The sequence below is a fragment of the Schistocerca americana genome, chromosome 5 (assembly GCF_021461395.2).
Source record: "Schistocerca americana isolate TAMUIC-IGC-003095 chromosome 5, iqSchAmer2.1, whole genome shotgun sequence".
NCBI classification, from domain to species: domain Eukaryota; kingdom Metazoa; phylum Arthropoda; class Insecta; order Orthoptera; family Acrididae; genus Schistocerca; species Schistocerca americana.
The window spans coordinates 610,730,278-610,754,509 of NC_060123.1; the positions used below are offsets into that span (position 1 = coordinate 610,730,278).

The 24,232-nt window shown below is 41.4% G+C and overlaps 1 protein-coding gene across 1 annotated transcript in view; it reads left to right on the plus strand.

Annotated features, from left to right (window-relative positions):
- The window catches only part of LOC124615555 (prolactin regulatory element-binding protein), a 138,869-nt gene that overhangs the window by 34,254 nt on the left and 80,383 nt on the right, over positions 1-24,232 (plus strand). Inside the window, exons 2-3 of the mRNA XM_047143531.1 lie at positions 4,842-5,058; positions 19,173-19,323. Of these exons, the coding sequence (XP_046999487.1) occupies positions 4,842-5,058; positions 19,173-19,323 (368 nt within the window). The remainder of the gene's footprint in view (positions 1-4,841; positions 5,059-19,172; positions 19,324-24,232) is intronic.

Below are 24,232 nucleotides of genomic sequence, written 5' to 3' on the forward strand. Positions count from 1 at the left end.
ATTCCATTTTAAATCACTCCTAATGCGTACTCCCAGATAATTTATGGAATTAACTGCTTCCAGTTGCTGACCTGCTATTTTGTAGCTAAATGATAAGGGATCTATCTTTCTATGTATTCGCAGCACATTACACTTGTCTACATTGAGATTCAATTGCCATTCCCTGCACCATGCGTCAATTCACTATAGATCCTCCTGCATTTCAGTACAGTTTTCCATTGTTACAACCTCTCGATACACCACAGCATCATCTGCAAAAAGCCTCAGTGAACTTCCGATGTCATCCACAAGGTCATTTATGTATATTATGAATAGCAATGGTCCTATGACACTCCCCTGTGGCACACCTGACATCACTCTTACTTTGGAAGACTTCTCTCCATTGAGAATGACATGCTGCGTTCTGTTATCTAGGAACTCTTCAATCCAATCACACAATTGGTCTGATAGTCCATATGCTCTTACTTTGTTCATTAAACGACTGTGGGGAACTGTATTGAATGCCTTGCAGAAGTCAAGAAACAAGGCATCTACCTGTGAACCCGTGTCTATGGCCCTCTGAGTCTTGTGGACGAATAGCGCGAGCTGGGTTTCACACGACTGTCTTTTTCAAAACCCATGCTGATTCCTACAGAGTAGATTTCTAGTCTCCAGAAAAGTCATTATACTCGAACGTAATAAGTGTTCCAAAATTCTACAACTGATCGACGTTAGAGATATAGGTCTATAGTTCTGCACATCTGTTCGATGTCCCTTCTTGAAAACAGGGATGACCTGTGCCCTTTTCCAATCCTTTGTAACGCTACGCTGTTCTAGAGACCTACGGTACACCGCTGCAAGAAGGGGGGCAAGTTCCTTCGCGTACTCTGTGTAAAATCGTACTGGTATCCCATCAGGTCCAGCGGCCTTTCCTCTTTTGAGTGATTTTAATTGTTTCTCTGTCCCTCTGTCGTCTATTTCGATATCTACCATTTTGTCATCTGTGCGACAATCTAGAGAAGGAACTACAGTGCAGTCTTCCTCTGTGAAACAGCTTTGGAAAAAGACATTTAGTATTTCGGCCTTTAGTCTGTCATCCTCTGTCTCAGTACCATTTTGGTCACAGAGTGTCTGGATATTTTCTTTTGATCCACCTACCGCTTTGACATCAGACCAAAATTTCTTAGGATTTTCTGCCAAGTCAGTACATAGAACTTTACTTTCGAATTCATTGAACGCCTCTCGCATAGCCCTCCTCACACTACATTTGGCTTCGTGTGATTTTTGTTTGTCTGCAGGGCTTTGGCTATGTTTGTTTCCTGTGAAGTTCCCTTTGCTTCTGCAGCAGTTTTTTAACTCGGTTGTTGTACCACGGTGGCTCTTTTCCATCTCTTACGATCTTGCGTGGCACATACTCATCTAACGCATGTTGTATGATGGTTTTGAACTTTGTCCACTGTCTGTACTTGAGACAAAACTTTTGTGGTGAGCCATGAGGTACTCTGTAATCTGCTTTTTGTCACTTTTGCTAAACAGAAAAATCTTCCTACCTTTTTTAATATTTCTATTTAGGTTGGTTGGTTGGTTGGTTGTTGGTTGTTTTTGGGGATGGAGACCAGACAGCATGGTCATTGGTCTCATCGAATTAGGGAAGGATGGGGAAGGAAGTCGGCCGTGCCCTTTCAGAGGAACCATCCGGGCATTTGCCTGAAGTGATTTAGGGAAATCACGGAAAACCTAAATCAGGATGGTCGGACGCGGGATTGAACCGTCGTCCTCCCGAATGCGAGTCCAGTGTCTAACCACTGCGCCACCTCGCTCGGTATATTTCTATTTACTATTAGCCGCTTCCGGCATGTAGTGCACACCTGACCTATTCAGGGGGACCCTACATTTCTCCACCCGATAGTGGAGGTCGAGAAATTTGCACCCCAGATCTCCGCAGAATCGTCTGAGCCTCTGGTTTAAGCCTTCCACTCGGCTCCAAACCAGAGGACCACGATCGGTTCTGGGAATGATACTACAAATAGTTAGCTCTGATTTCACCCCACGAGCGAGGCTTTCCACCTTCACCAATTCTGCCAACTGCCTGTACGAACTGAGGATGACCTCTGAACCCAGACGGCAGGGGTCATTGGTGCCGACATGAGCAACAATTTGCAGTCGGGTGCACCCAGTGCTCTCTATCGCCGCCAGCAGGGCCTCCTTCAGATCTCGGATGAGACCCCCCGGCAAGCAGACAGAGTGAACACTGGCCTTCTTCCCCGACCTTTCTGCTATTTCCCTAAGGGGCTCCATCACCCGCCTAATGTTGGAGCTCCCAATAACTAATAAACCCCTCCCCCTGTGTGCCTGCTCGGACCTTGCTGAAGGAGCGGCTACATGTCCACTCACAGACAGAGCGGGCGATGCCACACGGCCAGCCTCCACATTTACCCTCCGCCTCGTGCGCCGCGAACGCCGCTGAACCCGCCACTCCCCTTGGGGAGAGGGTGGCCCAACCGTGCCCGGTACCCACGAATATGTCTCGACAGCAGGGACAGTGGGTGAAACATGTAACACCTGGGGCGTACCATGCGACGCACCATACTCCCCACTGCCGCTGCACTCCGAGACAGCAGCCTGAAGACGGCTGACCGCGGCCATCAACACGTTCAGCTGTTCGCGAACAGTGGCCAGCTCCTCCTGCGTCCGTACACAGCAGTCACACATGCTATCCATCCTAAGAAATCAATTTACTGTAGAGAGTTAATCAACTTTTAAGTAGACTGCTAATTCACTGAAGGCGGCTGATTGTTGACTAAACTGTGGTTGCTAGCCACTTCTTGTAGAAAACAATGAAAATAGCACTACCTGTCTCTGGACTGTATTGAAAACAAACACTAGCACTACTGGCACTATGGCTGACTAAAGGGGCTCTCTCTGACTGTATTCAAAACAAACACGAAATCTATGGAACACTATTACTAGCACTCGGCAATTAAAGCTTCCTAAAAGCAAAAACATATGGAAGAAGAAGTGACAAGTAAGAAAAATACAGTTAATACTTAAATTAAGGTAGCTCGCTGCACAGCAGATGTGAAGCAGACAGCAGTTAGGTAAGACAAATATCTCGTAGGATTTTCATGCAGATTGGTTGACAAAATTTCACTTTCAAATTCCTTGAATGCTTCTCCCAAGACTCTCCTTATGCTAATTTTTGCTTGGTTCAGCTTTCGTTTGTCAACTAGGTTTTGACATCCCTTAAATCTGTGATGAAGCTCTCTTTGTTTCATTAGCACTTTTCTAAGACGACTAGTTAACCACAGTGGATCTTACCACCCCATAAGACCTTGCTTGGAACATACATGTCTAAGGGATATTGAACGGTGCTTTTAAATTTTTTCCATTTGTGCTCCACATCTTTGTTCTCTGACTAGTCAGATACTCTTCAATTTGTGTCCTGTCACTCTTGCTAAACAAAAACATTTTCTTACCTTTCTTAACATTTTTTGTAAAACTTGTGGTCTTAGTTGCTATCACAGCCTTATGATCACTGATACCTTTCTCTATGTTAACTGATTTGATAATTTAAGGTCTGTTTGTTGGTAGGAGGTCTAAGATGTTACTTTCATGAGTTTGTTCTTTAATCATCTGCTCAAAATACTTTTCATACAAGACATTGAGAATAATGTCACACAAATCCCTGACGTAGCACCAACTTTGATAGCAAGATCCTGTCAATCTAGACTTGGTAATTTGAAATCACCCTGTATTACAACAGTATGATCAGGACAATTATTAGCAATACTTTGCTAGTTCTCTCTGAAATGCTCTGCCATTACAGCTCCTGACCCAGACAGTCTATAAAAGCATTCAGTTACCATTTTTGATGCTTAATGTGTTGTCATATTGTTTGCACAGTAAAAACTCAACCTAAATGTCCTCCATTCCCTGTTCTTCTGTACCAGAACTTATTAACTAATCTTAATTCCATTTGGTCTTTGGTTTTTGGTGCAGTTCTGACAACCCTACTATGTCCTATGAGACCTTCCAAGTCAACCAACTTATCTCTGGATCCTGAGACTCTGCAATGTATTGCCTGTAAATGAAAAGAATTAAAAGCAGTGTGGTTTCTGGCACCTTTGTTACAAGGTGTGTTCAAAAAGTAATGGGAATTTTTGGTTTTCTTAAAAAATATTTATTTATTCATCAACATCAACTTTATCTGCTTCCTTAGAAGCAGAAAGGGAAAGGTTCGGGGAAGCCTAAAATGGGAAGGGTAAGTCATTAAGACCTGTTTTGTGAGGATGAAGGGCTTCATGACATGTCCACCATTCTAACCTTCCCCTGTTTGTCTGTCTCTCTTCCCCAAGGAAGCAATTATTAGTACCAAAAGCTTAGATATTGTTATGTATTTTTATATGTGCCTGCCAGCAGCACTGTAGTTTTTCTTCCTCAAGGTAACTACTAGCCAGTAATTCTGTCTCATAATTTCCCATAACCCTTGCTAAAATAGTTTTAATGGCCTTGTAGTATTGAGTGTTTTCCTGGTATTCATATCTTTTGAATTACTTCCTGTAAAGCTTTTATAACAGCACTTTGAAAACAATGTCATCTGTTTACCATACTTTCAAAAGGAAAGTGAACATGTTTTCATAAACTTATTCTCTGTTCCAGTGTGTTTCACTTTCTGTCACACATCTTTTCAAAGCAATAGTTCTTCTAATGTCCAGTTTTCACTCTCTGTAAGTGTTTAGTAATGTGTTTCATTTAGATAGGAAATGGTTTCTATGTAGTAATTAGAGAAAGCTAGCCTGTCTATAAAATATTTATTTATTTATTAATGTTCATATTTAATATTATATCTCATTTGTTTTCAGGAAATATTTGAGTTATCTCATGATGGAGAAAAGTATGTTGCTGAAGAAGTTATCCGTCATGAAACAGGTCCAAGTGTAGTAATGAACTGTGCGTCTTATAATAATGGTAAACGGACCTTTTTGGTAGCTGGTCAGGAAAGCCATTGCCAACTGTACACGGTAAACATGAAGGTTGAATATGAAAATGACGGAACAGTGCTGAAAGACCACAAAAATGGTAAGTTTCAGTATGATCCTACAGTGAAAACATTTTGCGATTTAAACACATATGCATGCAATGAGCAAGAAGTTATTAGCCTTATCAATGCATTATATGAGATATCACGATATGGTATAATCCTGAAATGAAGGTTTGACTCTGCAGCATGATGTACGTTATAAAGAAACTTCGTATAGCTGGTTAAAACTGTGCATGAAACATTCATAAAGTTAGCATACCTTATAGCCTAACTGATAACTGAAGTTCGTCATTACCTCTTGCACCATTTTATAATCTGTACAGAGGCTCATGTACACCTCTTCCTAGCCCAGAACTCCTTATAGAAGGAATATAACAAACATAATTGTAAACTTTGACTAGTATTGTGCAAATGATTATATTGTTTTTGATAAGGAAAAGGGATGCTGAACAGTATTAAAGCCTGATATGTATCTGCTGATTGTACATGTGTAGTATAGGAATGCTAAGTCATATCCTTGCATACTTCTAGTTTTCTATAAAATTTCTGTAACAATATTTTCATTAAACAAAAAGTGATGATTTGTATATTTCTGAAATGTTAGAGTTAATTTTTAATTATTTTAGCTGTTTTATGCTAGGTGAAACCATATGTGGCAACTATCCTTATAGTTAGACTTTATAATATTACAAGATGGTGCATTGACCACAGACTAGCTAAAATGAGGAAGAAGGCAAGAATGATTCAGGCAGTATATTCCTCTGTAGCATGAAGTCAAAATAGTTGATAGACAACTAGCCCCATATTTGTCCTGCTATATAAAGCCTACTTTAAATTGTAGTCTTGTGGCTGAGTTCAGCTGCATGGCTGGATGAAATTCAGTTTGTTGCTGTTGTTGTGCGTGGTGTTTGTGGTAGTAGTAATAATTGTGGTGTCACCGCCAGACACCACACTTGCTAGGTGGTAGCCTTTAAATCGGCCGCAGTCCGTTAGTATACGTCGGACCCGTGTGTCGCCACTGTCAGTGATTGCAGACCGAGCGCCACCACACGGCAGGTCTAGAGAGACGTCCTAGCACTCGCCCCAGTTGTACAGCCGACTTTGCTAGCGATGGTTCACTGACAAATTACACTCTCATTTGCCGAGACGATAGTTAGCATAGCCTTCAGCTACGTCATTTGCTACGACCTAGCAAGGCGCCATTATCATTTGCTATTTATCTTGTGATGCATGTACTATCAAGAGCTATGTTCACCACTTATGGATTAAAGTTAAGTATTCCAGAAATCACGTACTATTTTTGCTACTATAAGACCTTGACCTGTTCCAGACCTCACACCAGCCTGCGTGAGCTTAAACGCGTGCCTTTCAGCTTCCTCTCATAGTGACTTGGCTGTCTTGCCAAGTCACAACAATAATATTTCCGTTATTATTATTATTTAATTTTTTATAAAATGTGCATGAAATATGTTGAACTGTTTGAAAACTTATAAGTACTGTAAGTTAAATATATTGTTCCATTTATGTTAAGACAATGAATGTGTGAAATGGACATTCTACTCACCATAAAGATGAGATGCTGAGTTTCAGACAGCCACAATGAGAAAATGAAATGAGCATGTGGCATTGTTGGCTGGGAGGCCCCATACGGGGAAGTTCAGCTGAATGAGAAGATTGTTACACACTGACCTTTTGGCTGAAACCCTCTTCATAAAAGAAAGGCAAACACACACTTTCACACAAGCAGACACACTACACTCATCACTCGCACATGGCCACTATCTCTGACCAGATTGCAACAGTTGTGTTGAACGAAAGCAGCAATCCAGAGTGGGGCAGAGGAGGAGGAGGAGGGATAGTAGTGTATTGTGGGGGTAGAGAAGAGCACTGTCTGGCAGAGCATCCAGGGACTAGAAGGTGGCAGGACAAGACTGCCAGATGCAGTGTCAGGAGGCTGTGGGAGGAATATGGGGGGAGGTGGGGGGGTCAGAAAAGGAGATGAGCAGAGAAGGGAAAGACCAGTGAGTATGCTGCCACAGAGTGGCATGCAGTGAGGGTGAGGGGATGTGTATTTAGCAGATGGTGATAAGACAGAGGAAGCAGAAACTATTGGGTGTGTGGTGTGGAAACAGTAGGTTAGCATAGGTCGAGGCCAGGATATTTTCAAGTATGGAGAATGTGTTGTAAGGATGAGCTGGTGGTGGAGAGGAGGCTCCACATGGCTGTGGTTAGGAAGCAGTCGTTGAAATCAAGCATGTTATGTTCAGTTGCATGTTGAGCCCCAGGGTGGTCAACTTCGCTCCTGGCTGCAGTTTGGTGGTGGCCATTTGTCCTGGTGGACAGCTGGTTGGTAGTCATACCAACATAAAAAGCTGTGCAATGACTGCAGCACAGTTGGTATATGACATGGCTGCTTTCCCCGGGGTCCTGGGCTTTTATGGGGTAGAATAAGCCTGTGACAGGACCGGAATAAGAAGTGCTAGGGTGGGGGGGACTGCGTAGATCTTGCACCTGGGTCTTTCAACGGTATATGATCCCTGTGGCATGGGGTAGGGATTGGGAGTGGCTTAGGCATGGACTAGGATATCATGGAGATTGGATTGGTGATGGTACACTACTTTAGGAGAGTTGGAAAGGATTATAGGTAGGATGTCCCTCATTTCAGAACATGTTGACAGGTAACGAAGCTCTGAGGAAGGGTGTGGTGCATTTGTTTCAGCATGGGGTGGTATTAGGTGATGAACGGGGGCTCTCCTTTGTAGCTGGTTCTTTGGTGTGGTGGGAGGATTGGAGACATATGGGGATGTGGCACAGAAAATTTGTTTGCAGATTAGTTTTGGAATAAAGTGCATCTCTGTGAAGGCCTTTATGGGACCTTCAGCATGCTAGACAAGGGAAGTCATTTCACTAGAGAAATGCTGTCCCCAGGTGACCAGGCTATATGGGAGGGATTTTTCGGCAGAGAAGGGATGGCAGCTGTTGAAATGCAGCTGGTTTTGGTGATTGGGGGATTTAATGTGGACAGAGGTGTGGGTGGAGCCATCAGAGAGGAGGAGCTCGACCCCCAAGAAAAGTTGCACGCTGGGTTGAGTAGGACCAGATGAAATGGATGGGAGAGTAGGTGTTGAGGTTGTGAAGGAATGATGAGGATAGGTGTCTTGACACCGAGTCCAGATCAGAAGATATCATCAGTGATCCTGAAACAGACAAAGGGTTTAGGGTTTTGGAAGATTAGGAAGGTTTCCTCTAGATGGCCCAAACCTAGTGCACTGATAGATTTCCCATTTCATATCCCCACACACCACCAGTATTCCCACAACCACCAAGAACCAGCTACAAAGGAGAGCCCCCTTCGTCACCTAATACTACCCCAGGATGGAACAAATGAACCACGTCTTCAACAGGCTTTGATTATCTATCTTTGTTCCCTGAAATGAGGGGCATCCTACTTAAGATCCTTCCCACCCTCCTAAACTGGTGTTCCATCACCAACCCAAAGTCCACAACATCCTAATCCATGCCTATGCCACTCCCAATCCATTGCCACAGGTGCCATATCCCTGTGAAAGACCCAAGTGCAAGACCTGTGCCGCCCACCCACCCACCACTTGCTGTTCCAATCCTGTCACAGGCTTATACTATACTATCAGAGGCCGGATCACCTGTGGAAGCAGCCATATCATATCCAGCTGTGATGAAATCATTGCACAGCTTTTTATATTGGTATGAGTATCACCCAGCTGTCCACCAGGATGAATGGCCACTACCAAACTGTGGCCAGGAGTAAAGTGCATCTTCCTGGGGCACAACGTGCAGCTGATCATAACATGCTTTATTTCAATGGCTGCTGCCCAGCCGAGGCTATCTGAATACTTCATTCTACCACTAGCTTTTATGAACTGCACAGATGGGAGTTATCCACACAACACATTCTCTGGTTCCTGACCTCAACTTATGATGATGACCTTTTGTCTCTACATTGTCCATCCAATAGTTTTCATCCCCTTTGTTCTGTCACCTCATTCCGAGTACATGACCCTCTGCCCTTATTGCATGCCAGTCTTCATCTCCTTGGTCAGCTCCCACCACCCTGTTTGCTGGATGGGGACTTCAACACCCACCATCTACTTTGGGGATCTCTATGTCCTTGTCAAGACGCTCCCTATTGATTGACCTCTTCCACCAGGCGGATCTTGTTGCTTCAACACTGGGGAACCTACTTTTTTGTCTGCCTCCACATCAACATATTCTCATGTGGACCTTTTGGTTGCTACTGTTCAGCTAGCTTGGCACTTTAAATGGTTTGCTCCTGCTGATACACACTCGAGTAACCACTTTCCATGTGTCCTTCGGTTACAGCCACAACTGCCATCTATGTGCCCAAGATGCTGGTGGTTTTCCCAAGCCGATTGGACACTTTTCTCCTCCCTAACAACTTTTGATAACAATCAATTTCCTAGCATTGACGATTAGGTCACTCATGTTACGGAAGTTATTCTTACAGCTGCGGAACATTCAATACCTTGTACCTTCCCTTTTCCCCAGTACCCACCACTTCCTCGATGGAATGAGGCATGCCGTGATGCAATACGTGAGCAGAGACATGCTCTTTGCATTTTCCGTCATGATCTTACGTTGTCCAACTGTATCCGCTATAATCAATTACGTGCGCGATGCCGTCACATCATCTGCGACAGCAAGAAGGCAAGTGGGGACTTCTTTACCAGATCCTTTAACACCTTCACTCCCTCATCCGTAGTTTGGAGTCGAATTTAACTGTTATCAAGTACGTCTAGTTTCTAACTGTCGCGCGAGACACCTTAGTGGATCCAGTCGCAATTTCTAACTCATTGGATCAACACTTTGCTGAGATTTCAAGCTCTTTAAATTACCCACCAGCCTTTCTCCCAAAGAAATGAGTAGCAGAGTTGCGACCTCTTGCTTTCTCCTCTCAAAATCGCAAAAGCTGTGATACCGTTTTTTCTGTGCGGGAACTCCAACATGCACTTTCTTCCTCTCACTCTTCCATCCCAGGACCGGATGGTATCCACGTCCAAATGCTGAGCTGCATTTATCATACCATAGTCTGCATTACCTCCTTCACCTTTATAATCGAATTTGAACCGACACTACCTTTCCCAGAAGATGGCAGGAAGATATAGTCATTCCTGTTCTGAAACCTGGAAAGGACAGACATCTCCCCTCTAGCTATTGCCCCATCTCTCTCACGAGTAGTGTATTTAAGGTTTTGGAGCTTATGGTAAATTTCCATTTAGGCTGGCGGCTGGAGTCCTGAAACCTTTTAACACCTGCCCAATGCAGTTTCTGAAAGCATCGTTCTGCAGTTGACCACCTTGTCGCTCTCTCCACTTACATCATGAACAATTTTCTAAAGAAACACCAAACAGTAGCTGTGTTTTTTGATCTGGAGAGGGCATACGATATCTGTTGGAGGACTGGCATCCTCCGCACACTGTTCTCTTGGGGCTTTTAAGCTTGGCTACCCCTTTTCATCCATGAATATATGACAGAGCGCACATTTAAGGTGCAGATGAACACTACTCTCTCACGTACTTTCACCCAAGAAAATTACTTTCACCCAAGAAAATTACTTTCACCCAAGAAAATTACTTTCACTCAAGAAAATTACTTTCACCCAAGAAAATTACTTTCACCCAAGAAAATTACTTTCACCCAAGAAAATTACTTTCACCCAAGAAAATTACTTTCACCGAAGAAAATGGGATGCCCAGGGCTCCATGCTAAGTGTTGTACTGTTTGCCATCACCATAAATCCAATTATGGATTGTCTACTTCCCGGTGTCTTGGGCTCCATCTTTGTCGACAATTTTACAATCTACTACAGCTCTCAACGGACCAGCCTTTTTAAATGATGTCTTCAAACATGTCTTGATCACCTCCACTCATAGAGAATCGAAACCAGTTTCCGATTTTCTCCCAGTAAGACCGTCCGTGTAAATTTTTGTTGTCATATAGAGTTTTATGCACCTTCCTTACATCTAGGCCCTGTTGACCTTCCATTTGCAGAAATCACCAAATTCTTGAGACTTATGTTTGAGAGAGAGCTGTGCTGGTCTTCTCACATTTCATATCTTTCGGCTTGCTGTCTGTGACCCATCAACACCCACTGTGTTCTGAGTGGTACCTCCTGGGGAGCAGACTGAGTGGTCCTTCTCTGCCTATATTGAACCTTAGTGTGCTCAAGATTGTACTATGGAAGCATAGTTTACTCCTCTGAACGACCGTCTATTCTTCGGCGTCTAGACTCTGTCCACCACTGTGGATTGCGTTTAGCATGTGGAGATTTTTACACCAGCCCGTGGAGAGCCTTTATGCTGAGACTGCTGAACCTCCACTGTCCAATCGATGAGCTTCTAAGTTGATATGCTAGTCATCTTGTCTTCCGTGCTTGCTCATCCAACCCATGCCCTTTTTTTCGACGCCTGCTTGGATTTAGGGTATGCTGGCCGCCCTTCCTCTGTATTACCACTGGGAGTCCACTTCCATCAGCTGCTACATTCCCTTTCCTTCCAATTTCCTAAAACTATCGTGACAAATGGGGATACAGTGCCACCTTGGCTTCGCCCTCAGACCTGCCTTCTCCGTGACCTTTGTCAGCTTTCCAAGGATAGTACTCCCCCTATAGTTTATCGTCGGGCATTTGCTTTTCTATGCATGCAATGATGACTCAGAGACCACCTGTGGTGTTGGGAGTGCCTATAGTGTTGATGTAACCCCTATTAGATTTTGGCTTCCTGACCAGTGTTTGGTTTTTACTGCAAAGCTATACGCTGTTCTCCAAGCTGTCCAATACATCTGTCACCATAAGCAGATACAGTATTTACATGCTCAGATTTGCTCAGCTCTCTGCTCAACCTCCAAGCTCTTTATCCCGTCCACCCTCTGGCCCACCGGATTCAGGACTCCACTTGGGGGGCATCTCTGTGCCATTCCTCTGGATCCCAGGGCATGTTGGTATGCAGCCGATATAGCGACGAAGGCTGCATTCTTTCTTCCTCGGCCCGCTGTTCGCATGGTTCCCTTTGCCGATCACCAGAGCGTTTTATATTGTCGTGTTGCTCTTTTACGGCACACGAATTGGTCTGCACTTTCTGATAATAATTTATTGGACATAAAACCTCTTCCCTGTGCTTGGACCTCTTCCTCCCAGCCTTGTCAGGCAGAGGCAAGTTTAACTAGACTCCAGATTGGGCACTGTCTTTTTAGCCATTGACATCTTTTAAATGGCGATCCTCCCTTGCATTGTCCCCACTGCTCTCAACTGTGGTCGGTGAGATACCTTTCACTTCAGTGCCCCTATTTTAATCCACTACGCGCCCGTTTACAGCTGTGTCCTGATATATCTTCCCTTTTAGCAGATGACACGTGCTCAGCCGATCATGTCCTTGAATTTATCAGTGTCAGTGAGATGACATAAATCATTTGAAGCTCTTTTCAGGGAAAACAACCCCCTGTCAATAGCAGTTTTCTAAGATTTCCTTCGGTTTTTAGTTTCCCTCCTTTTTGAGTTTCGCTCCCATTGCTGCCGATTTAAATTTTAGTTTTTGCTCGTCACGAAGCCACAGAATGGGTGCTTATGACTATAGCAGTTTTGTGCCCTAAAACTGTAATAAAAACAAAAAAAGCTCTCTGCCAGTGCACCCATCAGTACTATCCCCTTGTGTGCTCGCCTCTTGTTTCACCCCCTCCGCCCCTCCTTCCCCCACAGCCTCATAACGCTGTGCCTGGCAACCTTGTGCTGTCTCCTTGTACTCCCTGCATACTCTGCTCAACAGCACTCTTTCCTCCCACCAGCCATACTCTGCTATCCCTCCCACTTCCCTACCCCACTCCAGATTGCTGCTTTCATTCAATGTGACAGTTGCAGTATGGCCTGAGCAGCCTGAAATTGTGGTCACATGTGTGTGGTGTGCCTGCGCTCTCTCTCTCTGTCTCTGTCTGTGTGTGTGTGTGTGTGTGTGTGTGTGTGTGTGTGTGTGTGTGTGTTTTTTTTCCCCTGGAGAAGGCTTTGGCCGAAAGCTCGGTGTGTTGCAGTCTTTTCACTATGCCTATCTGCAAATCAACATCTCATCATTATGATGAGTAGCAATCAATCCTTTTCATAAAATGTCCTTTAGTTCACACCACAAATAATTTGTATTACATGGTTTTGGATCTGGAATACTTTAGCTTGGCTTGAGGAATTACCCCAAAAAATAATCCCATACGACATTCTGGACTGGAAGTAAGCAGAGTATACCAGCTTTTTCGTTTTTACATTCTATTATGCCTGGCAACATTCACATACAAACAGAGATTTGTTTAGATGTTTCAGCAGTTCTGTGATGTCAGGGTGTATACGACCCGGGTCATCCGGGAAAAACCCAGGAATTTTTTCATCTGGGAGAAAACCGGGAAAAACCTGGGAATTTTTTAGAATTCTGGGAAGTTTTCATTTTTTAGTTTTTAGTTAAATTCTTGTAACGTTTACTGGTAAAAACCAATACTCTAACGAAGAATATTACTGTATCTCGCTACTGCAAAATAATATTGCAGCAGTAAAACACTAACAAGAGAAAAAAAAATACGAAAATAAAACTTAAGTTTCAAAGGAAATGCACCATATACAAGAACAAAACACAGTGCTCATACATGTGTATGCCAACAGCAAAATGTGTCAAAGCCTTTAGGAAGACTATGCAATGTTTCATAACAACAAATTGTGTCCGATGAGTTACGTCACAACTGTTCACATTAAATTCGTTGGAGCGGTTGCGAGTTAGCTTATGCGCATGTGCAGATGAGTCACGTATGTGTAGCACCTTCTCCTGCTTCTGGCTACAAAAGTGTGGCAGTTAGCTGTATAAGCAATAGCAGCAAGCAGCCAGATGCTATCTGGAAAAATTTTACTGGTGCGCCTAAGCTGCCAGTTCACGTATGTGCAACAGGCCCGGAACTAGGGGGCAGGGGCAAACCGGGGTTTCTGCCCTGGGTGGCAATTTCAGGGGGGAGGGGGGGGGGGACGCCAAATTCATATTATTGAGGAAAAAGACCTTGTTTCACAAAGCGCCAAGCATCCAGCGCACGTTGGTCTGTCGATTACTCATATGATTTTGAACGCATCCCTGTTGGTTTTTGAACATTTTTGATCAAATTCTAAGTTGATTTCTGAATGAATCGTAAGTTGGTTTTTGAATGCGTGCATAGTGTACATGATGTCTCTGCCAGGGGAATCCCCGTTGCATCTAGAAAGAAACTTTCCTGCAGACAAAAGGGGACGGGTCTATATGAGCTGTGCGAATAAAGCAGAAAGGGTGAATGACAATTGCTGTTTATGTGCTTGACTGGGTTTGCAAATGATCAGCGTTGTTATAATTACTAGCGAATTCCATAGATTCAGACTACCAGAGTGCAAATAAACGACTAACAGGAATAATAGGCAACAAAGATTACGTATTGTCTTCTCCGTGTATCCAAGAAAATGAAATTTTGACAGAAAATTTTTGGCCACACTGCCACACGAATAAGGGCCAGTTGAACAATCCCCAGCTAGCAGCCGCTAAAGTTCTATTCTGGGAGTAGCACGGAAAACGCGTTGTACGTAGACGTAATAATGCCTAACCTGAGAATAAATGCGGTTATAACTAAACTGGCGATTGTGGCTGGGTTAGCGAAGTTAACGAGAGAATAAATGTTGACACTGGCAGGAATAGTTACAGAATTAGTGATGACAAGATTGTTTGTTAGAACGAGGAAGAAGAAACGGGGACTCACACAAATTACGGAAGAATATGACGATTCCAAATTTACATAAAAATTTCATACTATTGCTTTTTGATCTCATGCTTCAGAACCTAGAGAGTATGAATGAAATGTGAAACTATTTTGCCGGCCGGTGTGGCTGAGCGGTTCTAGGCGCTTCAGTCTGGAACCGCGCGACTGCTACGGTCGCAGGTTTGAATCCTGCCTCGGGCATGGATGTGTGTGATGTCCTTAGGTTAGTTAGGTTTAAGTAGTTCTAAGTTCTAGGGGACTGATGACCTCAGATGTTTAGTCCCATGGTGCTCAGAGCCATTTTTTTAACTATTTTCTAACATAAAACTTTTTGCTTGTAGTAGGCCTAATAGGCATTTGATATTAGTACTTCGTGAATTATATTCTATCATGTTATAAAAATGACCATTTGTGCCAAAACAGTCTCGTTTATTTGGTGTGTGTAACAATTGCTGCAATATTAGGCAGGCCTATTTTGTTTTATCTAGCAGACATTGACAAAATACACGTAATCAGATATAGAAACCACACCAGTCTTGGGTTCTATTTGCATTAACAGCTTTACTAGTATGAGACAACGACATTTTGTTTTTTCATATAGCAAAACGTTGATGAACTGTGATGAGGTAATAGATTCTTTCCCAGAAAGGAAAGTATGCCATATAAAGCTGTGGCAAGATTAGAGAGAAAAAAAAAGCTAGGACTTAAGGACTGAAGAAATGTGTACTGTCTTGCTTGTCTCTCGTCTTTACTCATTTTATGTCTCATATATTTAATTTTATGCCACACAAAACAGCAAGTTATTAGCTAATAGGCAGTAAAGACTGCAAATTTTCTGAAGAGTTCTTGTTCTGCCGGTTACAAATAATCCTATCCAGTATTAATAGCGAATTTTTTTTAAGAGGGGCAGGATGTCAAACCGACCGACTGGGAGCAGGAGAGGCATCACAGGACATTTTAATTGTCACTGGCCAGAATATAGTTTGATTGCACCCATTACAAAATATTGCATGTTTGAATTCCACAGAGCGAAATACAGAGATGCGCGATGGAAGAATGCTGTGTGAAGAGGCTTGGCACTGCACTTCAGCACACTTTAAGATCATATAACATGTCTTACATTACCTCTAACATATATGTTTATGTATCAGACCCTTCAGAAAGATGTGCACTACAAAATGAAGATATTTTTGAAAAGTTGATTTTTTAAATTTTTGGTGTCCTAGCTCAAACGCTCGAGGGAGGGGGAGGGCCACTATCTAATATTGTCCCGGTTCGGAAATATCGTAGATCCGGACCTGATGCACAGAGCAGTCTGAGTTGTAATGGGGAGGTGGTAGTCCCCACGTGACCCGTGTTTACGTTAAGTGATTTTGTTGTTTCCTCTTCATTTATTGCTGTCATGTCACACGAAAACAAAACAGATTTCTGTGTCCAGGAGCTATCAAGTGAATTAAAATACATTCACATAATTACGAAAGGCTAAAATATATTATTAGTTTCAGATTTTATTTTATTTCCACCTTTCTGATAGTCAAGCGTTAATCGCCTTGCAGAACAATGAAGTTATTTTTGTCGGTTTGTTAAAGAAATTTGATTTTTATTCATCGTTTCTGCTGAGGCCAATTTATTTGAAATGATGTGTTTAAATCCACATTATTGGCTAGTCCCACCTGTTCGCTGCATTTCAAGTTCACGTTTTCCTCTTCTAGCACGTATGGTATTATGCCATAAAAAAGAACCAAACATGAGATAATACAGTACTGGTACTCCAAGAAAATTTACATCTGAATCTGGACATACGAATGTGCACTTTAAGCCGAATTATGCATTTTAGTATGGTTCACAAAATTCCCATGCTCTTGGAGTATCCTCTAATGTCTTGTTTCTTTAATGACATAATGTAAGATCTTTCAATGTTTTACAAGTACAAATGTACAGGCTTCCTGCGTCATCGTAGCTGCGCAAGTGCAGTGACACCTGTCATCTGGTGCAACTGCTGAAACGAATCTATTTCTAGCAGGTCATGGGAAAATACTCTGAATGGTTATTTGAAAAGCGTTATTTTCAAGTAAAGTAAATTTCCTTTTACACAAGATGAACTCTGTGAGTGACTGTCCGATAAATTTCTTAAATCGCAGAGCATTTGACTCTCATTCAAAAATCAAAGCTTTGAGGACGACCATTTAGAATATTTTCAAGCCCAGAAGATCAGACATTTATATTGTTGTTAAAAATTTTACTGGCACATTTATGTCATGTACCTTAAAGTGTAACACATGCAAAAAAGATCAACATTATGTGTGAAAGCTTAGCTTCACTTGCAGCTTATTAATCTTAGAGACCAATATTATACATGAAAGCTTTTCTTGTCTTGTAGCAACACTATGTATAGTAATTTAAACCATTACCTTTTCCTATTTGTGTGTTCACGCTACTTAACAGTGATGTTGCTATTGGCTGACTACATCACGTGTCCTATGCTCTGAATATCCGCTGTCATCGGTTGGCGAGATCGCTTCGTATGAGCTACAACCAGCTTACAAAACCGCATCGCAATCTTGATTTCAATCCTTCGGAAAGTAACATGCAGTGTTTGGTGGAATTCGAATTTATACTTTCGTAATACGAAAATGTGCAGTGTACATGTTGCCGCACATCAGACATCTTTCCAAAACGTGTTTTTTCCCCCTGAGTTTCGTTTTCTAAAGTGCCGGGAAATTCTACGCTGGTGTATAAAACCACAACCATTGAAAGGATTGATAAGTTTTACAATTCCGAGAAAAGTATACTGTTACTTAACACCGAAAAAGTGTATTTTCATCAGGGAGAAAGTGTATTTTTAACTGGGAAATCCGGGAATTTTTTTTTTCCTTGGCCACGTATACACCCTGGATGTGCTCCTTCCACTTGAATGTATTGTCAAGCTGTAATCCCAAGAATTTAACAATGTCCACCTCTTCTGTCTGTTTGTCGTCTTATTTTAGGCATATGTATACTGGTGGAAAACATCTTACAGGTTCTGAACTGCATGTAGTATTTCTTTTTTTCCAAATTTTGGTGACAAAGAATTGTTGAGGAACCATGTATCCACGAAAATTTAATGAACCAATATTTCTAAAACTATATTTACTTTGTTACTATCGCAATGTTTGTGTCATTTGCAAGCAAAACAAACTTGGCATTTGGTAATGTTACTAATGGGAGGTCATTGACGTACACAAGAAAAAGTAAGGGTCCTAAGAAGGAACCTTGTGGGACACCACGTGTAATTACATCCCAGTTTGATGATGCCTGATAGCATAATACATGTTTCGTGGCTAGTAACAACCTTTGTTTACTGTCAGTGATATTGGATTTGAACCATTTCACAGCATTCCTATTACACCAGAATATTCTAATTTACTTAAAAGGATATTGTGGTGTACACAGTTAGATGCTGTCGACAGATCGCAAAATGTACCTGTACTTGTATGTTTACATGAAATGTACACTGGTCATTTTGATGCAAATGATATGATATTTGTAATACAGACAGATGCTCAGACTGCATTTGGTTTATTTCATCCTCAGAATTTTTAGTCCGTTTATTTCCTCTGTGAACGTCTGAACTTTATTTTCATATTACATTTTATATTTCAGTGGTATCTTTAGTATTCTAATGCCATCCATTACTCACAGATGACCAGTTTGTTTGCATCTTCTATTAAATGCACATTGAAGTTGAATATCTTTAGTTCTTGTCGATGTTGTTCGCGTATATTCCTCTCCACTAATGTATGTCCTCAATTGTGTTAAGGAATGTACCTTTGAGCACTCAACTGTTACACCTGCTGCTCTGCAGATGTCCGACATTTGTACCTGTTTTTAGTGTTGTATCCCATCTGCTACTTTAAGTTTACCAGAATAATACTGAAATGTTTGTAGCAGCCGATGGTGTCAGCAATATGTGTGTAAGTAATATTATAATTTTTTTATCAATGGAAGAGACATTTTTATCAGATTTGCTTTTGCCAAGTAAAAAATGAAACACAAGTTTTCCTTTCTTGTTATCAGCATTGAAGTGACAAGGTATAGCAAAATCTTACCAGTTCATGATTATTTTCTCTGTAAGGGCCAGAGAAAATGACAGATAGTAAACATTTATATTCTTTTGTAGCTTTTAAATGATTATCATCACAAAAGATTATCAGAAAATTGTTATTAGCATCAGAATAACCATAATCCATTATTTTCAGCTGTTTGTTGTTTGGTGCTATACATATTGAAGCTCTGTAAGAAAGCTGTTTTTTCTTTGTATTGTTGAGAAGTATATTTAATTGCAAAGTATGTTAACTGTCTTTTTACTCTTTTTCAGAAACAGTAAGTAGTAGAAAACGAGGTACTGATCCACATGAGAAGATCCAAGAAATAAAACCTACAAAAGAGAAAACTGACAGGAACAGCAATTCCTTCCATCGACTCGTATTTGATATTAAGCCAAATGACAGCATACAGACTGATTTTGGGTTAGTTATTTGTTTTGGAAACTGCATGAACTGTTTAAAATAAGAGATGTGAGATTGACATTCTTTTCCTGTTTTGTGGTTTAATTTACTTTCTGTTTACTGTTGTTGTGCACAGTTGCAAGTTTTCACAAATTTTCTCCTTTTTAAATACAAAAATGTGAAGCAGCCATGTGATTCACACATTCTGTTTGTTTTGTGTGACTGTCTGTTGTAGCTATTAGTAACATAAATGTACTTTTGTTATTTTGTGTAATCAAAGTGTCATCAGTGTTGTACCATGAATCTGGAGAGATGAGTTATATGCAAGTTTCATTGATCATGATGCAACACCATGCTGGAATTTTGTGTCACACAGGGAATGAGGAACTTTATGGTTGGGTATATTATTATTAGATAGATAAATAGTTGTTGAAGTGAAAATATTCAGTGGGTATACCTAAATTGTGTCCAATTTGTTCAGTGTGGTCTCTATCTAGAGTGGCATTTCCTTGGTTAGCTTCTTGTGAAAATGGATTGGTTCTTATAAATCCCAAATAGTCAAATTAGATAGGTGTGACATCTGGGGCCATTCCATTTCAAGTGGTCAGATTTCAGAAAAACTTCCCATATGACCACCATGAGGATGCTGGTTTTCTCACTTTAAAATGAACCAGTGTGGTTAAGCCACCATGGACCATAGCAACACCTTTATACAATTTTCCATCTGTACACTAATGCTCCACATAAACTGCACCCAATACTAATGCAGAGTAAAATACATCTTAAAGTGGAATTAAATTAACACATCAGTAGCATTACACAATAAAAAGACATACTAATGATTTTCTATCCATTCCAAAAACTCCCAGGAAGACTGCTATGAACTTCATGAAAATTTACACCGTCTGACAATGGTGTAAAACCCGAAGGCTGTTTATGCAATGTGTGCTGCAACTGTTATTTAACAACTTTACTACCAAGATCTCCACTGGCTTGGCAATGCACAGTTTAATTGTTCTATGGTTATAGCAGAAAAACATACCGTATTTACTCGAATCTAAGCCGCACTTTTTTTCCGGTTTTTGTAATCCAAAAAACCGCCTGCGGCTTAGAATGGAGTGCAAAGCAAGCGGAAGTTCTGAAAAATGTTGGTAGGTGCCGCCACAACTAACTTCTGCCGTCGAATATATGTAGCGCTACACAGGCATGCTTTGTAGGCACAAAGATAAATACTGGCGCCAAAACCTCTGCGTCAGTAAATAAATTTAAAAAAAAAAGGGTGGAAGACGAGTTTTTTTCCTCCGCCCCGAGTTTCGACCACTGCATTTTCATACATTATCCAACGAAGTAAATACAAATTCCGTATTGTTCATCTTCGAATGTAGCAGAATTTCGATGTACTACGAAAATCCGACTGGCAAGACTGTCTGGGATTTTTGTCAGTATGGCCAAATCTTCGTTCTGATTTATTCCTACCTGTGAGAAGAGATGGTTGCTAATAGGAACCTGATGAAATGTGAGTCACAAGCAGTATTCTCTTCACCATAATAATACGAATATAAACATTTTGCCATGTATTCTTTCATGTTTGCTGCTATCTCATTTAAATTTAAATCCCGTCTGCCTAATAAACTATGAAACTAGAGTGAGACAACAGCAAATGCGGAAGAATATACGTATCGTGTCATCTTTATATTCGTATTATTCTTATGCCTAATAGTGATACAGTCAGAAATGAAGCACGGCAACTGACTAGATTTTTAAATCTAAGATGACTAATTTCTGTGCAGAATTTGATGTACTAAAGAAGCGGCCGCAAAGATTTTCAAACAGAGAAAAATTTTTGCCTAACTCTCGTTCAGAACATGTTCTATCATGCGCAGTCTTGGTTCTTGTTAATCATTATCAAAGAAAGCAGCAGTGTAAGTAACAACAAATAGCAGTCTCTTGCCATTGTTTCGCTAAATGAGACGATTCCTCTCTTTTTTTTTTTTTTTTTAATTGTAAGCAGCGGTAGCGCGCACAAAATCAAGCCATGGCGCGAGCAATGACAGGCCATAAACACGCACTATCATAATGTGACAAACAGTGCATGACGCAGTACAGTAATGCATTTTCAGCTTAGAGTGACGTAAACACCTATAACAAAGAAAACGGCACTTATCAGATCAAAGCAAAATAAGCAATCGATTCAAACCAGACGAAGCACATGAAAAAGGAAGGGTACCCGTATAAATACGGACGGAGCGCCTGACGCATAGCAATGGCTACCTGGTAAAGTTTAAGACTCGAACCAAACTACTGTAGCTGTATTGTCATTCATTTGACCTAAATTGTGTCTCATATTACAATGGACGAACTTTGTTTTGATTTGGAGGTGCAGCCTATAACTTTTCTCTCCCCTTGAATTTCGAGTCTCAAATTTCAGGTGCGGCTTAGATTCGGTAATTCCCCCCCCCCACCGCTTTATTTCGAGTCTCATTTTTCAGGTGCGGCTTAGATTCGAGTAAATACGGGCTTAAGCATGTCATACTGAGTCATGACAAAAAAAAGCCCTTTTCTGAAGTGTTTCAAGGTATCTGGACTGTATCTCACTTCCTAGTCATCAAGGCTTTTGATATTTTGTTCCTGAGAGAGTACTAACCAATTGTAGGATATAATAAAAGATGTCCATTTTAGTTTGAGTACCAGCAGAATTCAAGCCCATTTTCATTGCACATCCACTTTGTTGTTTTTTAGTTTCTTATATGCTTGCATTGCTAAACCAAACACATGTTTTTAGGTGGCTTAAAATATGGTCTTCCTAATGAAAACAGTTTAAAAGAGTTTGCAGAAGACTTTTTTGGAAAGGTGGGTCAAATCTAGCCATTTCTATTGTTTTTAGAAAAATTGTCAACTTAGCCTTAGTTTAAAAACTTCTAGAAAGCAGTAGAAGAGTGCAATTTTGTATTATAAGACATTATATTAGTAAGTTTATATGTGCAAAGTTTCAGGTTTATCTCACAGTTACTTTCATAGATATAAAAAACTAAACTTGCCATTTTTTAGTAATTATTTTTTTGGCCAACTTTGCTTCAAATTATCCATACAAAAACTGCACAGGTTATCCTTTTTTATTAACAGAGCACATGACGTTGCACAAGATGGCATAGTTTTGTTTGTTTCGAGAAAATGTTGTCAGAGATATAATATCTCAAAGTTGCCAAAAACATATAGGTGTACTGTTGATACACTATGTCATCAAAAGTGTGCAGACACCTGGCTGAAAGTGACTCACAAGCTCATGGCACCCTCCATCTGTAATGCTGGAATTCAGAATGGTGTTGGCGCATCGTTAGCCTTGATGACAGTTTCCACTCTCGCAGGCATACATTCAATTAGGTGCTAGAAAGTTTCTTGGGGAATGGCAGCCCATTCTTCATGGAGTGCTGCACTGAGGAGAGGTGTCGATGTCAGTCAGTGAGGCCTGGCATGAAGCTTGCATTCCAAAACATCCCAAAGGTTTTCTATAGGATTCAGGTCATGACTTTGTGCAGGCCAGTCCATTACAGGGATGTTACTGTCGTGTAACCACTCTGCCACAGGCAGTGCATTATGAACAGGTGCTCGATCGTGTTGAAAGATGCAGTCATCATCCCCAAATTGCTATTAAACAGTGGGAAGCAAGAAGGTGCTTAAAACATCTATGTAGGCCTGTGCTGTGATAGTGCCATGCAAAACAACAAGGGGTGCAAGACCCCTCCATGAAAAACATGACCAGACCATTATACCACTGCCTCCGAATTTTGCTGTTGGCACTAAACACACTGGCAGATGACGTTCACCGGGCATTTGCCATACCCACACCCTGCCATTGGATTGCCACATTGTGTACCACGATTCGTCACTCCACGCAATGGTTTTTCCACTGTTCAGTCGTACAATGTTTACTCTCATTACACCAAGCGAAGCAATGTTTGGCATTTATCAGCATGATGTGTGGCTTACGAGCGGCTGCTCGACCATGAAGTCAAAGTTTCCTCACCTCCTCCCTAAGTGTCATAGTACTTGCATTGGATCCTGATGCAATTTGGAATTCCTGTGTGGTGGTCTGGATAGATGTCTGCTTATTACACATTATGACCCTCTTCAACTGCCGGCAGTCTGTCAGTCAACAGTGAGATCGGCCTGTACACTTTTGTGGTGTACATGTCTCTTCACCTTTCCACTTCACTATCACATCGGAAACAGTGGACCTAGGGATGTTTAGGAGTGTGGAAATCCCTTGTACTGACATATGACACAAGTGACACCCAATCATCTGACGACATTGGAAGTCTGTGAGTGCCACAGTGTGCCCCATCTGCTCTCTCATTATGTCTAATGACTACAGATGTCGCTGATATGGAGTACCTGGCAGTAGGTGGCAGCACAATGCACCTAATATGAAAAATGTATGTTTTGGGGGGTGAATGGATACTTTTGATCACATAGTGTAGCTGCGCTATGGGGTTAAACGAATGACAATATCTCTGAAAGTATTGAACTGGTGGTAGTGAAACTTTACCAACATTTATTGGCAACATGTGTAACTGTTTGTACAAAATTTCATCAAAGTCTGTTATGGTCATGTAGGAATCTATAGATCTCTTGGCATGGAATGATGCGGTAATAACACCTACTCAACGAAGAAGACTTCAGATAAACCACCATGAGCATCAACTTATAAGTTACTATCCAACAGTAGTTTGACGGGTTACTAAGATCAGAGACAAATATCACATTCTCAAGCAAAAAGAAATTCATATGCCTCAGAAATGACCACGTTTCTTTCATCACTTGCATCAGTGGCCAAATTACTCAATAGGAAAAGGATTCATCTATGCAGACCTTTGCAGTAGAAGCTAGCAGGAACACTTCCACATGCAAGTTCATCTGCAGACATGGTCTT